A 20,857-nucleotide genomic window follows, 5' to 3' on the forward strand; every position below is an offset into this window, starting at 1 on the left:
TGAATCAGGTTTGTTGTCCTTCTCTAACAAAACTCAAGATCAGTTTTCAGTTTCTTCAACACTCATTGCTCCTTGCGTCTGATAAAAGTCCTTTTAGTTATTTTATATCAAATGATTGGGTAATGATTTGTTTTCATGAGCGCTTATGTAAGGTTTGCGCAATACATGACGTAAACATGTGGTTGTGTTTAAAGCTGCATGTCCTGGTAAAATACGAGTGCAGTGTCTAAAGACCTCAGAGGTTTATCATGGTCTTCACTTGCCCTCTGTTGATCTGGGCTACTATAAAGCATGAGGGTTGGTTTCATTTAAATCTGCAAATGCACCTAGAAAGAAAAAGCCACTCAATTCAAGAAAGAAAAAAAAAAGAAGTTTCTTTGTACATATACACTCCCGTTAAAAAGTTTGTTAGATTTTTAATGTTTTTAAAAGAAGTCTCTTCTGCTCACCAAGGCTGCATTTATTTGATTAAAAATACTAAACAAACCCAGTAATATTGTGAAATATTATTCCAATGTAAAACAGCTGTTTTCTATGTGAATATATAGTAAAGTGTAATTTATTCCTGTGATCAAAGCTGAATTTTCATCATCATTACTCCAGTCTTCAGTGTCACATCTGGAAACTTTCTTCTCTCCCACTAGCCAACCAAGTGCATGCATGACTAGTTTATTATTTTAAAGGAATAGTTGACCTCAGAATTAACGGAGACGTAGTCGACGTGTCGAAATAAAATAGTCCAAGTGATTACAGTGGCTCAATCTTAAGTTTATCAAGCGACGAGAATACTTTTTATCACATGACCAGCGTCAGCCAATAGTGAGCCTACGTGTGACGTAGCTCTACGCAATCACACTACGCTAACTGACTCGAGGCCCACAGAGAAGGAAATGAATAGTTGAAATAAAGTCATTATTTTTGGGGGGTTTTGCGCACAAAAAGTATTCTCGTTGTTTGATAAACTTAAGATTGAGCCACTGTAGTCACTTGGACTATTTTAAAGACTATGTCTCTAATAACTTTTAGGGGAACAAGTGTCAATCCCTTAAGAAGCCTATGGAGGAGTGATCCAGCTCTCAGATTTCATCAAAAATATCTTAATTTGTGTTCCGAAGATGAACGAAGGTCTTACGGGGTTGAACAACATGACGGTGAGTAATTACTGACAGAATTTACATATTTGGGTAAAACGGGTTAAAACGAGCCAATGCACATTGGCGTGCGTGAAATGCATCACACACTCTGCACGCGCGGCATGGGTATAAATGCAGAGGAGGATCTCTTCTCTGACTTTAGCACAGTTGTGTGCAAGAAGGCTTACTGGGGAACGCAATTCTGCGGGGGCCCTGGAGCCAACTGTGGCCAGAGTCTTTCTGTGTCGAGGGATGTCCACTCAGACAGGAGAAAAAACAACTGGCGGAGGGATGAGTCCGGAGGGGCAACAGATGTAGAGGACAGGGGCCCGGCTCGGAAGGCCCGAAGGCGGCCCGAACCAGGGTCTGAGTGTGGTGCACGACACTTACCTGTCTCCAAGAGGCGGCCAGGGATGCGTAAGAAGGGGGATGACCGGGTCCTCGAACCGCATGCAAATGCCGTGCAGGCGAACAAGAGGGGGCTGAGGGGTGCAAGGCCATATCAACCAGGCTAAGCCAACGATGGCGCTCCTAAACCAGCAAGGTGGACATCGCCAGACCGATCGCGCACACCACAACGCTTGTGCCCCGGAGGGCGAGGTCGGCTGCAGAGCGGAGCTCACCTATGAGCGCACAGTCTGTGCTACCCTCGTGCATGTCCATGGGTGCCCTGGCCTGATAGACCTGTAGCAACGACATGGCACGCAAAGAGGAGGATACTTGCCCACAGGCTTTGTAAGCTCTGCCCGTCGGAACAGAAGAGGACTCACAGGCCTTAGAGCGTAGACGAGGATCCCCCGTCCAAAAGGCAGCTGCTGCCGGACACAGGTGCACCTGTGTTTACAAACCGCTCCATTGGAGGGATAGCCTCGTAACCCTTCACCGCTCCTCCATCAAAGGTAGTGAGGGGGGAAAAGCTATTCAGGCAGTTTCTGGCAGAGAAAGGTGCCGTCCACAACCTGGTAAGCTCTCCATGCACTTCGGGAAAGAAAGGCCCTGGGGTGGCGAACTGAGTACCAGAGCGGGCCGCCCCGAGATACCAATTCTCCAACCGAGACTGAACGGGACACAGTGGAGTTTCCACTCGAGCCCGGCAGCCTCGGCGGCCCATTTCAGCATAGCTGACAAATCTGGATCCGGCTCGGGCAACGTTACACTCCCAGAGGGAGATAACACAGCCGAGTCGTCATCTCCAGAGGCCAGCTCACCCTCCGATGCTGCTATCGAGATCTTATCCTCTGGGGAAACCCCAATTGAAACGGCTGATCGGTCCATTACAGAGGGACCAGCATGCTCAACAGGAATCCCATCAGCTGCGGTGTGATGGAGGAGTGAGGAGCCCACAGGGAATGGTTACCGGGCAAGACATCCATCACTATCCTCTGATCACCCATTCCACACGGCACCCGGGGGTGGGACATGATAATGGGTAATCGCACTTTCATGGACAAACGCGAGTCTCGATCTCCACACCGCAACAGTCATAATCCAACAATGGGAACATGAACCATCCACAAAAGCTGCTTCAGCGTGCTGTAAGCCCAAACACATGATGCAACAATTGTGACCGTCAGAGAGAGACAGGGAACAACAGCATTCAGAAACACACGGGTGGAATGACATCTTGAAAAAGACACAAACGCACCCGTTTTGCTCTTTCAGGAAACAAAAAACTCTCACCAGTGCCGGAGCACACAGCGGAATGATCGCGGCAACACTGACAGGGATGGTGCAGCCTGTACCAGTGAAGCACTCACTTTCTTCGCCATCAACCGGCCATCAGACAAACAAACACAATTTTTACACAGATTTGTGATGCTGTTAAAACAGCAGTTGAGAGCACAGAAGCTCGCGATCAACGCTGCACTCGCGCTGTAGAACCACCAGCACCGAGAACCACAGAGATTGGCACCGAAGCGAAAGAAAACTAGTCCGTATTTATACTTGCGCTGCGGTGCGGAGTGTGAGATGCAGATCTCGCACGCCAATGTGGATTGGCTCGTTTTAACAGTACTCGAAGATGACAGGCTCCCTAAGCGTGATCCCAATCAGTCGACACGTCGACTACGTCAAACGTGAGCGACTGAAAGGGAACTTAAAGTGATTCTTCAATGGTGTTTCTGTGAATCTTTCATTTTAAAAGGGAACCATTTTCCTCTGCTATACCTGACCTATCAGCCTGGTTTAATGATCTGTACTGAAAACTAGATTTAGGCCTTCATTTGAAAACACATCTTTTTGAAAATGCTCTCCAAAGTGGATACATTTGAAAACGCTGTTTCCATGTTGTAGTGTGGACTGTCAAAACAGAGGTATTTGAAAACGATGATGTAAGTTTAGTCATGTGATGCATATTGTACCAATAGATATTCATGTTTATACCGGTATTGTGCCTGTAATTTGCTGTTCACTTTCACACAGTTGCTAAAATATGTTACTTTGCACAGTCTTCATTTCACAGTCCTACAAAGATGACAGAAAACTCACTCGCATTTGCTGTCCTGCAGTAAATCATGAGGGCAGTCGCATTTTAGACCGAACATATAATGGTGAGTGAGAGCGACCTGGACGATCAGTGAATGCGGAGATATTTTGCTAAATAAAATGATTCTACCAGAAGAATTGCGTGGTAACTTTATTATTTTATATACCTCATTAGTGTTTCAGGCGTTTTCCCATCCACACAGAAACGAGAGTTTTAAAATGAAAACGCAGTTTCCAAATGTAACCGGATTAATGTAGACGTAAGCTTTAGTCAGTACTCACAGTTGAAGTCGGGATCAATGTTGTCTCCTGCTATCAGGCTGTTGATTGTGATTTGGAAGATGAGATGCAGAAGCAGGAACGTCACACTGGTGAAACACAGGGATTTCAGCAAACGCCCTGTGTGTCCTGAAGAAGAAAAAGTGTTTGATTTTATTTTACTGAGTAAAAACATTTACATTAGGACATGCATATAAGCTGCAACTTAAATAAAGCCTGAGGCCAATTGCATGAAGTTTTCTTTAAGACTGGTCATAACCTTTATATGTCAGTTTCAGAAAAAAAAGAGGTCTACTTGGTCAATCCTTGATTGACAGACAAGCTCTTAAGACTCTGAAAATGCAGTTTTTAATGTTATTTATGTGTCTATGTGGTGTTTTCAATAAGCTTCAAGACAAACCATGTGTAAATTCATAAGTCGACAGCATTGCTGAGTATTTTCTCCTTAAAACTGCAGTGAACCAAAGACAGTCTCAAAAACACGGTTTGAAATCGCTGGTGTTTCTGACGTCACAAACTACCTTGTAACCAATCAGATCAACGTGTGATCGTCAACGAGTGGATCTCTGAGCTGAGTGAGTGAGTGAGTGGAGGCGGGGCTCATTTGCATATTCATAGAACCGCGTATACTAAATGAGGCAAGGGTGTAGAGTTACATTCAAGCTATTTTAAGGCAAAATTTCAAAGAAAAATGCTTAAATATATAATTTTGGTAATTAAAGATGAGTTTTAAGGGATAAAATGATTGACTACAGGGGGACTTTAACATAGTGAGTTTATGCAATTGGCCCCTGACGTATGCTTATATGCGTATGTGTACGGATCACAACGTAAATTTTGTCATCACTGATGCTGATGATTATGACTCATCAGCATAGTATGCATGTCAGGGGTGTTATAGTTAACTCTTTCCCCGCCATTTGCATACAAGTTGCACACAAGCAACTTAAATTTAATTCGTATTGCTCATAATTTCTGGAGAGAGAAATAAGACAAGATAAGACAAGGATGAAATATCTAGTGCACATGTGTCGAGCGGCTGTGTTCATGCATGCTGTTAAATTGAGTATACTTAAACAAAATCACATATTTGCTGACTATATAGTAGGATAAAAACAACATGTGACAAAAGAAATGTGTCCAAATTCATAAAAAGAGAATGCAAAAGTCCCGAGACTTCCAGTGTAGATTCTGAAGTGTGCATAAGATGAACACTTTACTATCCCATGAGGCCACGGGAGAGGATTTATAATGCTGGAAGGTCACATGACAGTGACAACATGGTGGATGTAGTCCGTCCAGATTACATTCATACTATATAGAACATACTTTTTTAGCGGACACAACCTGTGTGCCAGTTGAAGTGTAGCCTACTCTTGGCTTATGTCAAAGTCGTACGTCAAATCCTGTTGAAATCAGTGGAACTTTCTGCAGAAATCTCATAACAAGTGTCAAAGTTAGTTTGCACAACTGTTACAGAGTAAGAAGGACTCGAAGACTTGTAATATTGCAGATTGGAAAGGTTGTAGTCCTGCAGTGATGCTGAAGGGAATTCAAGCATTCAACATGTCAGGGTGAAAGTTCATCGAGTTGAAGCTGTCGATCTGCTCTGAATAAAAAAGAGCTGCTGTAATTCACTGCTATTAGCGGAAATCACTCTTGTATTACAGGTCTCTCTCTCTCTCTCTCTCTCTCTCTCTCTTCATTTAGCATTGATATTTTTGGCAGTGTTTGGACTGTTCATCATTTAGGATCAGTGTGAGTTCGAGACGTGGCCGTTTTCAGAAAGATCCAGATACAATGCTGTGAGTAATGCATGCATAGGGTCGAAAAAAATTGTTGATTTATGTATAATGCTACATAAACATGTTTTATGACAGAAGAGAAAGATTTGGACCGACATCAAATCTTCTTTATACAGTGGGACGCTGGGAATGACAACGATAGCATCAAACATGAGCTTAAGGATGTAAAAAAAACACCCACAACCCATCCGTCCCAAATGAGGATATGACGTAAAAACCAATAAGTGCTTAATTTAATTAGCAAATCTGGACAGATAATATCATGAATTAAAGGATAAAAAAAAAGTGGGATAACATTTCACCCTACTTTAAAGGTTGCATGGATTAAGTTCATGTCTGAAGGCTTTTTAATAAATATTTAAGTCAATCACAGTCTCTTTTGATTAAACGCAGAGCTTATTAATTCACAAGAGCACTTTTACAGTCATATTCAAACTATCATAGGTACCGAGAGCGGATCGTTTCCTTCATATCAGGTGTCCGCAGACACCGGCTGTTCCCGCAGCTCACCGTATTCCTGACACGCTAGGAAGGAGAACCAAGGCTAAAAGCTTCCTCGTCAGGGAATTAACACACTTTCAGAAAGGATTAGAGTAATAAATACAGACAGCAGAATATATACAGCAAGGAATTGGTTACTGTCAATGAAGTTAAAACGTCACAACTAGGTTTTTTTCACACTGATATTGCTGTAAATACGTAAATTAAGGAGGAACAAGACTTCTTTTAAAGGGGTGGTTCAGGATTTTGGACATCGGACCTCATTTCCAAGTTAGCCTGGGTGTTATTTATCAGTGGAGACAGTTTAAAAAAAATTTCATCCAGTCCTTCCAGTGTCATAGTTTGCCGGTGCTAGGCTAGCGCGAGTCATATGCTAGCCTGCCATTAAAACATTTTACCCACTCCACAGTACACCAAAAGCAAATAAATTATAACGCCAGACTATCAATGTAAATGTCTGCTGAGAGAATAATGTTAGAAATCAAACTACCCTTTCATCGCATTGATCGCATTACATTTACAGGAACTAGTTTCTCAGCAGCGGCGGGAGTTTACTTTGTTACGGTTAGTAGTACTGCGCCGAAAAGAAAACACAGAACAGAAGCGCACTACAGTCGGGATGTCTAGCTAGCTAGTAGTAGCCTTGAACAACAATATTGAAACATTCGATTGCAAACGAAGGAATTGGCAACATGGTGATTCGGTGTGCATTTCGAAATTGTAAATACAGCGGCAGGGAAATACACACACGCGTGATTGTCATGTGGACCGGCTCTCTCGGTTGCCTAGGTAACTTAATATCACTCCGCCGATGCTGTAGACTGTGCTAATAAATACAGGGAACAAGTATAACTATTGCAATGCGATGAAAGGGTAGTTTGATTTCTAACATTATTCTCTCAACAGACATTTACATCGATAGTCTGGCGTTATAATTAATTTGCTTTTGGTGTACCGTGGAGTGGGTAAAACTGTTTTTAACTAGTTTTAAAATGTACAGTCTTTCCTTTTTAGGGAAATTAACCAGAAATGACATCATCTCATATTTCTATTCGCAAACTATTGGCTAGACAAAAGCAATCATTTGAAGAAAATCAATTGTGCTCATCAAACAATTTCATGGGGATTTAAAATAAGTAAATACATTCATATCTGTACCAATCAGGTTTCAGCTCGCACGTATTAACCAACACAATATCATGAAAGTGTGTATCTATACCACAAATGTTGTTTCTCGTACCATTTATATACGCCAAAAATGTTTTTTGCGTGCATGATATGCAGTGTAAAACGCTCGCGTAGGATTAGGCGTGTGGAGTGTGTGCGTATTACACGCCATAAAGTATCATATGCACGCAAAAACTATTTTTGGCGTATAAATGGCACGAGAAATAACATTTGTAGTATAGATACGCACTTTCGTGAGATCAAGCTGGTATTAAAGGGATCGTTCACCCAAAAATGAAAATTTTGTCAGTATTTACTCTCCCTCATGTTGTTCAACCCCGTAAGACCTTCGTTCATCTTCGGGACACGAATTAAGATATTTGTGATTAAATCTGAGAGCTGGATCACTCCTCCATAGGCTTCTAAGGGATTGAAACTTGTTCACCGAAAAGTTATTAAAGACATCGTTAAAATAGTCCAAGTGACTACAGTGGCTCAATCTTAAGTTTATCAAGCGACGAGAATACTTTTTGTCGATACTCGAATACTCGAGTCAGTTAGCGTAGTGTGATAGCGTAGTGTGATAGCGTAGTGTGATAGCTTAGTGTGATAGCGTAGTGTGATTGCGTAGTGTGATAGCGTAGTGTGATTGCGTAGTGTGATAGCGTAGTGTGATTGCGTAGTGTGATAGCGTAGTGTGATTGCGTAGTGTGATAGCGTAGTGTGATAACGTAGTGTGATAGCGTAGTGTGATAGCGTAGTGTGATTGCGTAGTGTGATAGCGTAGTGTGATTGCGTAGTGTGATAGCGTAGTGTGACAGCGTAGTGTGATAGCGTAGTGTGATAGCGTAGTGTGATAGAGTAGTGTGATAGCGTAGTGTGATAGCGTAGTGTGATAGCGTAGTGTGATAGCGTAGTGTGATAGCGTAGTGTGATAGCGTAGAGCTACGTCACACGTAGGCTCACTATTGGCCGACGCTGGTCATGTGTGTGATGCGTGTGACGTACAACAACAGATCATACGCTGTTACACTAGTGAACTGACTCAAGGCCCACAGAGAAGGAAATCAATAGTTGAAATAAAGTCGTTATTTTTGTTTGTTTTTGCACACAAAAAGTATTCTCGTCGCTTGATAAACTTAAGATTGAGCCACTGTAGTCACTTGGACTATTTTAACGATGTCTTTAATAAGTTTTCGGGGAACAAGTTTCAATCCCTTAGAAGCCTATGGAGGAGTGATCCAGCTCTCAGATTTAATCACAAATATCTTAATTCGTGTCCCGAAGATGAACGAAAGTCTTACGGGGTTGAACAACGTGAGGGAGAGTAAATACTGACAGAATTATCATTTTTGGGTGAACTAATTCTTTAACTGTGTGTGAAGAAAGAAGAAAACATGCATTTTTGTCCATCAATGTATTAACACCTACTGATAATCATTTTCTAAACCACCTGAGGATCGTTGCCAAGCAAGTCTGCCAAGATTTTACGATCTTTCCAAGGGTTTGCTGTTATGAAAATGTTTTACAGGTCTGCTTGTGTTCAGGCGATTAGTCTAATTAAAGAAGCTTAAGCAAACGGGGAAATCAACTTCCAACAAAAGGCCTGGTCAAAGTCAAGATTTATTCCCGACTAAGTGCGTACAGTGATGAAAAAAACCCATTATTTGTTCATTCAGTGGATGTAATACGTGCGGATGAGCCTCAGGATCAGTATTGAAGGCATTATGCGAGTTTTTAAAGCAGAAAGCCGATACTGGCAGAGGAAGAGCAAATAAGATCCAGATGTGTTTGTTATGTAGCGGCGCGGGACTGAAGGCTTCTCGGTTGGCACGTCGAGTCTGCGTGCCGTTTGGCCACAGTTTCTCATTATTCTGTTCCCTGATGAGCCACTTCATCATCTCAGCGACTGCATGAGTCTCAGTGTTTGCATGCGGTGTGTAAGGGAGGAAACGTGTGATGCATCTTTACTGTCGGAGAGAAAGAGTCCGTCGCTCCTGTAATAGCTGTTATTCGCATACAGTACAAATGATTTAGGGTTGGTATGTGCTCATTTATATGATGTTTTTGAAAGAAGTCTCTTCTGCTCATCATTTAAGGCTGTAGTTATTTGATCAAAAATACTCTTTAAATATTTTTCCAATGTAAATCAGCTGTTTTCTATGTGAATAGCCTATATAGTAAAGTGTAATTTATTCCTGTGATCAAAGCTGAATTTTCATAAAATACAGTAAAAATTTGTAATATTATTATAATGTAAATTAGCTGTTTTCTATGTGAATATACAGTAAAGTGTAATTTATTCCTGTGATCAAATGTGATCATTACTCCAGTCTTCAGTGTCACATAATCCTTCAGAAATCACTATAATATGATGATTTGATGCTCAAGAAACATTTATGATTGAATGTTGAATGTGAATGTTTTTTTTAGGATATTTTGATGAAGAGAAAGTTCATAAAAACAGCATTTATCTGAAATAGAAATCTTTTGTAACATTATAAATGTCTTTACTGTCACTTTCGATCAATTTAAAGCATCTTTGCTGAATAAAAATATTAATTTCTTTCAAATAATGTTTGGTGCATCTTTGTTTAAGAGGTCAAAAATATTTCACTAATCATATTCAAAGGCTTTCTCAGCCAAATTGAAAGGTGGAGCGGATTTGCATCTTCAAAAAGCCCCTGGACTCCTCAGGAACAGAGATGTTCTCGTGAACATGCATTAGGAAGGGTTTAGACGCTGTTATACAGAGATACGTGTGGATTTCCTCATTGATCGTTTGGCCAGCGCAGACGACAGCACAACCTCAGTCGATTGTCTGGTAACACTATCACATCTCCAAAAGCTTTTAGACACTTCAATGGAAAACAAAAAATCTGAATCGACAGCAATGAGCAGGACAGAGTCAAATTTAAACACACGAGTTATGAAACTTCACTCCTACGGGAATGTCTCTCCTCTCGTAATTGATTTGAATCAATTCATTCTTACACTTCAATTACTTTAAGAGCAACTCAGGAGTCTTTGGTAGTGTTTAATAGCTATTATCTTCACAGTAGATTTAGAAGTATAAAGAGTTCATAATATTTTTGACAGAAGTTTCATCTGCTAACCAATTTAGGCTGCATATTTTGATAAAAAATACAGAAAAAAACAGTAATATTGTGAAATACAGTATTTTCTATGTGAATATAAAGTGTAATTTATTCCTGTGATCAAAGCTGAATTTTCAGCATCATTACTCCAGTCTTCAGTGTCACATGATCCTTCAGAAATCACTATAATATGATGATTTGCTGCTCAAGAAACATTTATGATTATAATCAATGTTGGAAAAACAGCATTTATTTAAAATATAATCTTTTGTAACATTATAAACGTCTTTAATGTCACTTTTGATTAATTTAATGCATCCTTCCTGAATACAAATATTAATTTCTTTCAAAAACATCAAACGATACCCATCACTGTAATAAAGCCTGCTTTATTTTACACCCGGAGCATTTTAAGAGCAAAACGTTGAAGCATGTTTGTTGTTCTCAGATACTTTGGTTAGTGTTTATCTCGGCATCTGGTTTCCCAGTTTACAACATGTCAAGAAAGTGAATCATCACAACCTCTGATTCATGTCTAAAACTCGAGGAAATGTCAGGAAAAGACTCGTCTGACCTTTTCTTACTGGCATTCACAGTCAGATCGCAACCTGTATTAGATCAAGCCAGACTGAGCGCTCGGATACACACACAATATATATAAAGGATTAAAGAAAAACACAAATCTGAGGTGTGTGTGAGGTGAAATGGATTTCCTAAAGTGTGAGTGTCATTATTTGACTAAATTCACCAACCTTTCCTTCTTTAAACACACTATATTGTCAGTTCTTCAGGGTTATTTATAATCCGGTCAGGTGCCACGAACTTATCAAACTCGGTTTTACAACAATATATTACAGCTTACGTTGATGGCTGAAGGTGGAAAGTTTGCAAACATGTGGGACTAACATGAAAACACAGCAGAAATGCAGGTAACCTCGGTTCAGCGTGATATATTATACACAGCAGCTGTTCTTCCTTAGTTTTCAATCACTCATTCATGAACCCTGCTTTATTTTAAGGCCTTTCATTTTGTATACAGATGTTCAGTCGATCGAGGAGTCGTAATAACTGTGATTTGTGAAAGCAGTGAAACTCAAAGAAAGGTGTTCACCGAGCCAAAACCTGCACACAAAATGAGAATCCTGACATTATTTACTTGTGTTGATCCAAAATATGACGTTTTGAAGAATGTTAATGCCGCTCTTATCCATACAACAATACCATACGATGACCACGGGCTTCCAAGATCCAAAAAACATCATAAAAGCAACAAAAAGTTAGAAAGTTAGCTACAAAATAGCTCTGTATGACAAACAGACTGAAATCCAAGTCATATGTTCATACATTATTGAATGCAAAATCCCATTTGAGAACTGATGTCATTGACTGTAAACCACTGGTTCTTGTAGTTTTGAGAGCTTTATTAAACTGTTCAAAAGTTCGGGGTCAATAAGATTTTTTTAAAGAAATTAAAACTTTTATTCAAAGATGATGCATTAATAAATGCTATTCTTTTGATCTTTATATTCATCAAAGAATCCTGAAGTAAAATGTATCACGGTTTACACAGAAATCACAACCATTTTCAAAACGGATAATAATCATAAATGTTTCTTGAGCATCAAAACATCATATTATAGTGATTTCTGAAGGATCATGTGACACTGAAGACTGGAGTAATGATCACATTTGATCACAGGAATAAATTACACTTTACTGTATATTCACATAGAAAACAGCTAATTTACATTATAATAATATTACAAATTTTTACTGTTTTTTTTTCTTCTTCAAATCTTCCGATCCCAAACGTTTTGAATGGTGATGTTTATAACAAAAATATTAGGAGGTCAGATGAGTAGATCAAAGATGTTCCCAGAGCTAAATTGTGTTGATATTGACCATGTTCCATAATGAAATGACTGACGGACGGACTGAAGATGCCGGCTCGTGTGGGGAAGTGTCGGGTTCCTGAGGAACTGAGGTGAGGCCGGGCTTCGGGTCACGGTTCCTCTCTGACGAACTCTCCATTCAAATCCGTTTCCTCAGGAAAACATCTCACCTCCTGCTTCCTCAAGAGGACACATCGTCTGTTTGGGCTTTATCCTGCACTTCTATTCCTCTTTCTCTTGGGATCAATGTTTTCATTACTCCAATGCTACTCGAACAAAAACTTCATTTGCCCCTATTATGCTTTTTTTTTTTTAAGTTTCCTAATTTTTTGTTTCCCCCTACAATAGTTTTACATGCATCCATGGTCAAAAAACAATTACATGTTCTCAAAATATCCATTACAGTATCCGCTCTTTTCTCACAGTGTCTGAAATTATTCAATGAAGGATTCAGTCTCTATAAGCCCCGCCTCTCCGAGAGCTGCTCGGTTTCTAAAGAACTATACATCTAAATGTAATAGTCATGTTGTGTGAGAGTAAACCATTTCAACACCAAAAGGAGAAATGCAAGTGTCATTTTACGAAAAACACTATCTGGGTAAAATTACCAAAATGTGAGAGCAATTTTATATCACAGTAACTTTATAAATCACAATAGTTATTTTTTGCAATGAAAATGGATATATCTATTATATATTCATCAATTATAAAATAATAAATCAGTTTACATCAAATAACCATGTGGTAATATCTATATCTATTTTTGTATAGTCCGATTAATTATTTATTTAATTTGAGTTTTTAGACTCAAACCAAACGATAAAATGATTAATGACAAATGTAAAAGGCAAGTCTGACATTAGTGCAGAAACTGCGTTATATATAAATATATATAAATACTTTTATTCATTAAATTGATCAAAAGTGACAGTAAAGATATTCATAATGTTACAAAACATTATAAAAAACTGTTTCCAATATTGATAATAATCATAAATGTTTTTTGAGCATCAAATCATCATATTATAGTGATTTCTGAAGGATCATGTGACACTGAAGACTGGAGTAATGATGCTGAAAATTCAGCTTTGATCACAGGAATAAATTACACTTTACTATATATTCACATAGAAAACAGCTGATTTACATTATAATAATGTTTCACTTTTTACTGCATTTTCTATCAAATAAATGCAGCTTTGGTGAGCATAAGATACTTTTGAACGGCCGTTCCGCATATAAATGATAAATTCTGTGTTAATGAGTCAACTGTAAGTAACTTGGGATCAGGATGTGCAAAAAAACCTTGTTTCTTTAAAACACTTCATGTAAATACTGTAAACCTGTCCACTGACAGACAGGAAGATATATCTATAAACATCACGCCGGAAATGAGCAACGGGGTAAAAATCAGGCACTGAAGGCGAAGCGTCTCACAGACCGGAAATGTGTGTGAGTGTGTCGAGCCGCGGGCAGGACGACCTCTTGACCTTTGACCTTTGACCCACAGCTGTGTGTATAAGATATCTGTGATTCCCAGTAAACAGCTGTGTTTAAATCAGCCCCAGATGTGGGGAAGTGACGGCTCAAACGCCTTTTATCAGTGAAGTTCTGCATGGGCAAATTCAGTGACACTTTTAATGCAATACATTATGCACTTTAGAGCCAAATCTATGATTTCAAGAATAAAGTCATAATATTTTTGAGAAGAATCTCATAAGTAAGTCTTACTAGTGTTATTTTAGTATCATCATAGTTGGAGATTATAGTTTTTGTTGATATTTTGAATCAGTTTTTATTTTTATATTTTCTGTTTTAATTTTAATTTCAGTTAAAGTTTTAGTAATTTTGTTGTGCTTTTGGCATTTTATGTCCATATTTTTTTAAATTTCAGTATTAGTTTTAGTATCAAGTTAAACTAAATAAAATAAAATAAAATAAGTTTATGGATTAAGTTTTAGTTTAAATTACCAATGATTGACATCTTGTACAAAATTCAGAGAGTTTTAAGAATAAAGTTGCACTTGTGTTATTAAAGTAATACAATTTTGAGAAAAAAATCAATAAATATTGTTAATTGCAATATTATTATTAATATTGATTAATATGCATTAGAAAGTATACAGTAGGAAAGTCACTCACTCACACACACACACACACACACACAGACAGGCACGCACGCACGCAAGCACACAAACACACACACACGCACACACACACACGCACGCGCGCACGCACAAACACACACACATATCACACATACGCACGCACACACACACACGCACGCACGCACAAACACACACACACACGCACGCACGCACAAACACACGCACGCATGCACGCACAAACACATATCACACACACGCACGCATGCACGCACGCACACACACGCACGCACGCACAAACACACACACGCACGCATGCACGCACACACACACGCATACGCACGCACGCACGCACGCACAAACACATATCACACACACGCACGCATGCACGCACACACACACGCACGCACGCACGCACGCACAAACACATATCACACACACGCACGCACACACACACACACACACGCACGCACACACACACGCACACACACACACAGGCACGCACGCACGCATGCACACACACGCACGCACGCACACAAACACACACACACACGCACGCACGCACACAAACACACACACGCACACACACGCACACACACACGCACACACACACACGCACGCGCGCACGCACAAACACACACACATATCACACATACGCACGCACACACACACACGCACGCACGCACAAACACACACACACACGCACGCACGCACGCACGCACAAACACACGCACGCATGCACGCACAAACACATATCACACACACGCACGCATGCACGCACGCACACACACGCACGCACGCACAAACACACACACGCACGCATGCACGCACACACACACGCATACGCACGCACGCACGCACGCACAAACACATATCACACACACGCACGCATGCACGCACACACACACGCACGCACGCACGCACGCACAAACACATATCACACACACGCACGCACACACACACACACACACGCACGCACACACACACGCACACACACACACAAACACGCACGCACGCACACACACACGCAAGCACACGCACACACACAAACACACACACGCACGCACGCACACAAACACACACACGCACACACACGCACACACACACGCACGCACGCACAAACACACACAAACACGCACGCACGCACACACACACGCAAGCACACGCACACACACAAACACACACACGCACGCACGCACACAAACACACACACGCACACACACGCACACACACACGCACGCACGCACAAACACACACACACATATCACACAAACACGCACGCACGCACACAAACACGCACGCACGCACACACGCACGCACGCACGCACACACGTATATATACATCACAAGAAATAATAACCTCTAAGCAGTTATTATAGTTAACTACTACCTTAAAAAAATTGTTAACTGAAATAAAATATATAAAAACTTAAACTTATTTTATTTCAGCTAGGCAATTTCTCATTGTCATTTTAAATGGATGTACTAAAACAACTGAAATAAACAATAAAATCCATAAAGACATTTAAAAAAATAATAATAATGGCAATAACACAAAAAAAACTTTAACTTAAGATGTAATAAATAGATAAATAAAATATAATATTTTATTAATACAAATTACAAAAATTCTAAAATAACAAATAACTTTTTGAGGATAGACCAAATCTCACTTATTTAATAACATATCCTTATCAATAATATATTCTTTCTGAATTTTATATAAAATAGACATCACTTTAAGTGCTTGTTTGTGTAAAAATATCAGTTTGTAAATGTCAGTCGATTGGATTTTTCCGTCTGTTTTTCTGACAACCAGGTCAAAAAATTCTCAGTTTAATCAATTCAATTAAGTGATCAATTAAAAAATGTACAAGTTTATTTGTTACAGTGCTTTTTGCAAACCATATCGTTTCAAAGCAGCTTTACAGAAAACACTTGTTTCATAGGTACAGTTTAGGAAGAATTCAGTTATCAGTGATCATTGGTATAATTCAATAGCAGAGCTTGTCTAAGCAGGACACGCTAATAAAGACACGATAAACAGTCAAAGTGAAGAACTCACATCAGCTGTTAAACTCAGTCGAGCTCACGATACAAGCCTCTGCAAGCCTCACACACACACACACACACACACACCAGAGGCAGTGAGTGTGAGCAGAACACACACATCAGTTTCTGCCGCCGGTGAATGATACGCGTTGACAAAATAACATCTGCTTTGTAAGGGATAATGCTAGCATTAACACACACTCCGTAAGGAAGTCATTTCCAGTCGATTCTGATCAAACTAGTCTTAGTTTAACCCAGAACAGCAACTCACAAACACACGAACACACGAACACAAACTAACGAACACACACAAACACATAAACTCACGAACACACAAACATAAACTCATGAACACACAAACACAAACTAACGAACACACACAAACACATAAACTCACGAACACACAAACATAAACTCACGAACACACAAACTCATGACCACACGAAATCACGAACTCACGAACACACAAACACACAAACTCACGAACACACATACTCACAAACACATGAACACACGAAATCACGAACACACAAAATCACGAACACACAAACTCACGAACACACAAACACATGAACACACGAAAACACAAAATCACGAACTCACGAACACACAAACTCACGAACACACAAACTCACGAACACACAAACTCACGAACACACAAAATCACGAACACACAAAATCACGAACACACAAACACACAAACTCACAAACACACAAACTCACGAACACACAAACTCACAAACTCATGAACACACAAACTCACGAACACACAAACACACAAACTCACAAACCCACAAACTCACGAACACACAAACACACACAAACTCACGAACACACAAACTCACGAACACACAAACTCACGAACACACAAACTCACGAACACACAAACTCACGAACACACAAACTCACGAACACACAAACACATGAACACACGAAAACACAAAATCACGAACTCACGAACACACAAACTCACGAACACACAAACTCACGAACACACAAACTCACGAACACACAAAATCACGAACACACAAACACACAAACTCACAAACACACAAACTCACGAACACACAAACTCACAAACTCACGAACACACAAACTCACGAACACACAAACACACAAACTCACAAACCCACAAACTCACGAACACACAAACACACACAAACTCACGAACACACAAACTCACGAACACACAAACTCACGAACACACAAACTCACGAACACACAAACTCACGAACACACAAACTCACGAACACACGAACTAACGAACACACAAACTCACGAACACACAAACACACAAACTCACGAACACACAAACTCACGAACACACAAACTCACGAACACACAAACACACAAACTCACGAACACACAAACTCACGAACACACAAACTCACGAACACACAAACACACAAACTCACGAACACACAAACTCACGAACACACAAAACTCACCAACATAAAGACACAAACTCACGTACACACAAACTCACGAACACACAAACACATGAACACACGAAATCGCGAACACACAAAATCACGAACTCACGAACAGACGAACACATGAACTCATGAACACTCAAACCCACAAACTCACGAACACACAAACTCACGAACACACAAACACACAAACTCACGAACACACAAACTCACGAACACACAAACTCACGAACTCACCAACACACAAACTCACGAACACACAAACACACAAACACACAAACTCACGAACACACAAACTCACCAACACACAAACTCACCAACACACAAACACACAAACTCACGTACACACAAACTCACGAACACACAAACTCAAGAACACACAAACTCACGAACACACACTCACGAACAAACAAACTCACGAACACACAAACTCACGAACACACAAACACACAAACTCACGAACACACAAACACACAAACTCACGAACACACAAACTCACAAACACACAAACTCACGAACACACAAACCCACAAACTCACGAACACACAAACACACAAACTCACGTACACACAAACTCACGTACACACAAACTCACGAACACACAAACTCACGAACACACAAACTCACGAACACACAAACTCACGAACACACAAACTCACGAACACACAAACTCACGAACACACAAACACACAAACTCACGAACACACAAACTCACGAACACACAAACTCACGAACACACAAACACACAAACTCACGAACACACAAACTCACGAACTCACAAACTCACGTACACACAAACTCACGAACACACAAACACATGAACACACGAAATCACGAAAAAACAAAATCACAAACTCACGAACAGACGAACACATGAACTCATGAACACTCGAACCCACAAACTCACCAACACACAAACACACAAACTCACGTACACACAAACTCACGAACACACAAACACATGAACACACGAAATCACGAACACACAAAATCACGAACTCACGAACAGATGAACACATGAACTCATGAACACTCGAACCCACAAACTCACGAACTCACAAACACACAAACTCACGAACACACAAACTCACGAACACACAAACACATGAACACACGAAATCACGAACACACAAAATCACGAACTCACGAACAGACGAACACATGAACTCATGAACACTCGAACCCACAAACTCACGAACACACAAACTCACGAACACACAAACTCACGAACACACAAACACACAAACTCACGAACACACAAACTCACAAACACACAAACTCACAAACTCACGAACACACAAAATCACGAACTCACGAACAGACGAACACATGAACTCATGAACACTCAAACCCACAAACTCACGAACACACAAACTCACAAACACACAAACACACAAACTCACGAACACACAAACTCACGAACACACAAACACACAAACTCATGAACACACAAACTCACGAACACACAAACTCACAAACACACAAACTCACGAACACACGAACACACAAACTCACGAACACACAAACTCACCAACACACAAACTCACCAACACACAAACACACAAACTCACGTACACACAAACTCACGAACACACAAACTCAAGAACACACAAACTCACGAACACACAAACTCACGAACACACAAACTCACGAACACACAAACACACAAACTCACGAACACACAAACACACAAACACACAAACTCACGAACACACAAACTCACAAACACACAAACTCACGAACACACAAACCCACAAACTCACGAACACACAAACACACAAACTCACGAACACACAAACTCACTTACACACAAACTCACGTACACACAAACTCACGAACACACGAACTCACGAACACACAAACTCACGAACACACAAACTCATGAACACACAAACACACAAACTCACGTACACACAAACTCACGAACACACAAACACATGAACACAAGAAATCACGAAAAAACAAAATCACAAACTCACGAACAGACGAACACATGAACTCATGAACACTCGAACCCACAAACTCACCAACACACAAACACACAAACTCACGAACACACAAACTCACGAACACACAAACTCACGAACACACAAACTCACGAACACACAAACTCACGAACACACAAACTCACGAACACACAAACTCACGAACACACAAACTCACGAACACACAAACTCACGAACACACAAACTCACGAACACCAAAACTCACGAACACACGAACTCACGAACACACAAACTCACGAATACACAAACTCACGAACACACGAACTCACGAACACACGAACTCACGAACACACAAACTCACGAACACACAAACTCACGAACACACAAACTCACGAACACACAAACTCACGAACACACAAACTCACGAACACACAAACTCACGAACACACAAACTCATGAACACACAAACACACAAACTCACGTACACACAAACTCACGAACACACAAACACATGAACACAAGAAATCACGAAAAAACTAAATCACAAACTCACGAACAGACGAACACATGAACTCATGAACACTCGAACCCACAAACTCACCAACACACAAACACACAAACTCACGTACACACAAACTCACGAACACACAAACACACGAACACACAAACACACGAACACACAAAATCACGAACTCACGAACAGACGAACACATGAACTCATGAACACTCGAACCCACAAACTCACAAACACACAAACTCACGAACACACAAACTCACGAACACACAAACTCACGAACACACAAACTCACGAACACACAAAATCACGAACTCACGAACAGACGAACACATGAACTCATGAACACTCGAACCCACAAACTCACGAACACACAAACTCACGAACACACAAACTCACGAACACACAAAATCACGAACTCACGAACAGACGAACACATGAACTCATG

General features: G+C 40.3%; 1 protein-coding gene across 2 annotated transcripts in view; it reads right to left on the reverse strand.

The window, feature by feature from the left end:
- Positions 1-20,857, reverse strand: part of piezo2a (piezo-type mechanosensitive ion channel component 2a) — a 222,325-nt gene that overhangs the window by 175,503 nt on the left and 25,965 nt on the right. For both annotated transcript variants that reach the window (XM_077224971.1, XM_077224970.1), the window contains exon 3: positions 3,900-4,025. In XM_077224971.1, coding sequence (XP_077081086.1) covers positions 3,900-4,025 — 126 coding nt within the window. The remainder of the gene's footprint in view (positions 1-3,899; positions 4,026-20,857) is intronic.

The sequence above is a fragment of the Siphateles boraxobius genome, unplaced genomic scaffold (assembly GCF_051911475.1).
Source record: "Siphateles boraxobius isolate OS27281-9 unplaced genomic scaffold, OSU_SipBor_1 97, whole genome shotgun sequence".
Taxonomy (NCBI): Eukaryota; Metazoa; Chordata; class Actinopteri; order Cypriniformes; family Leuciscidae; genus Siphateles; species Siphateles boraxobius.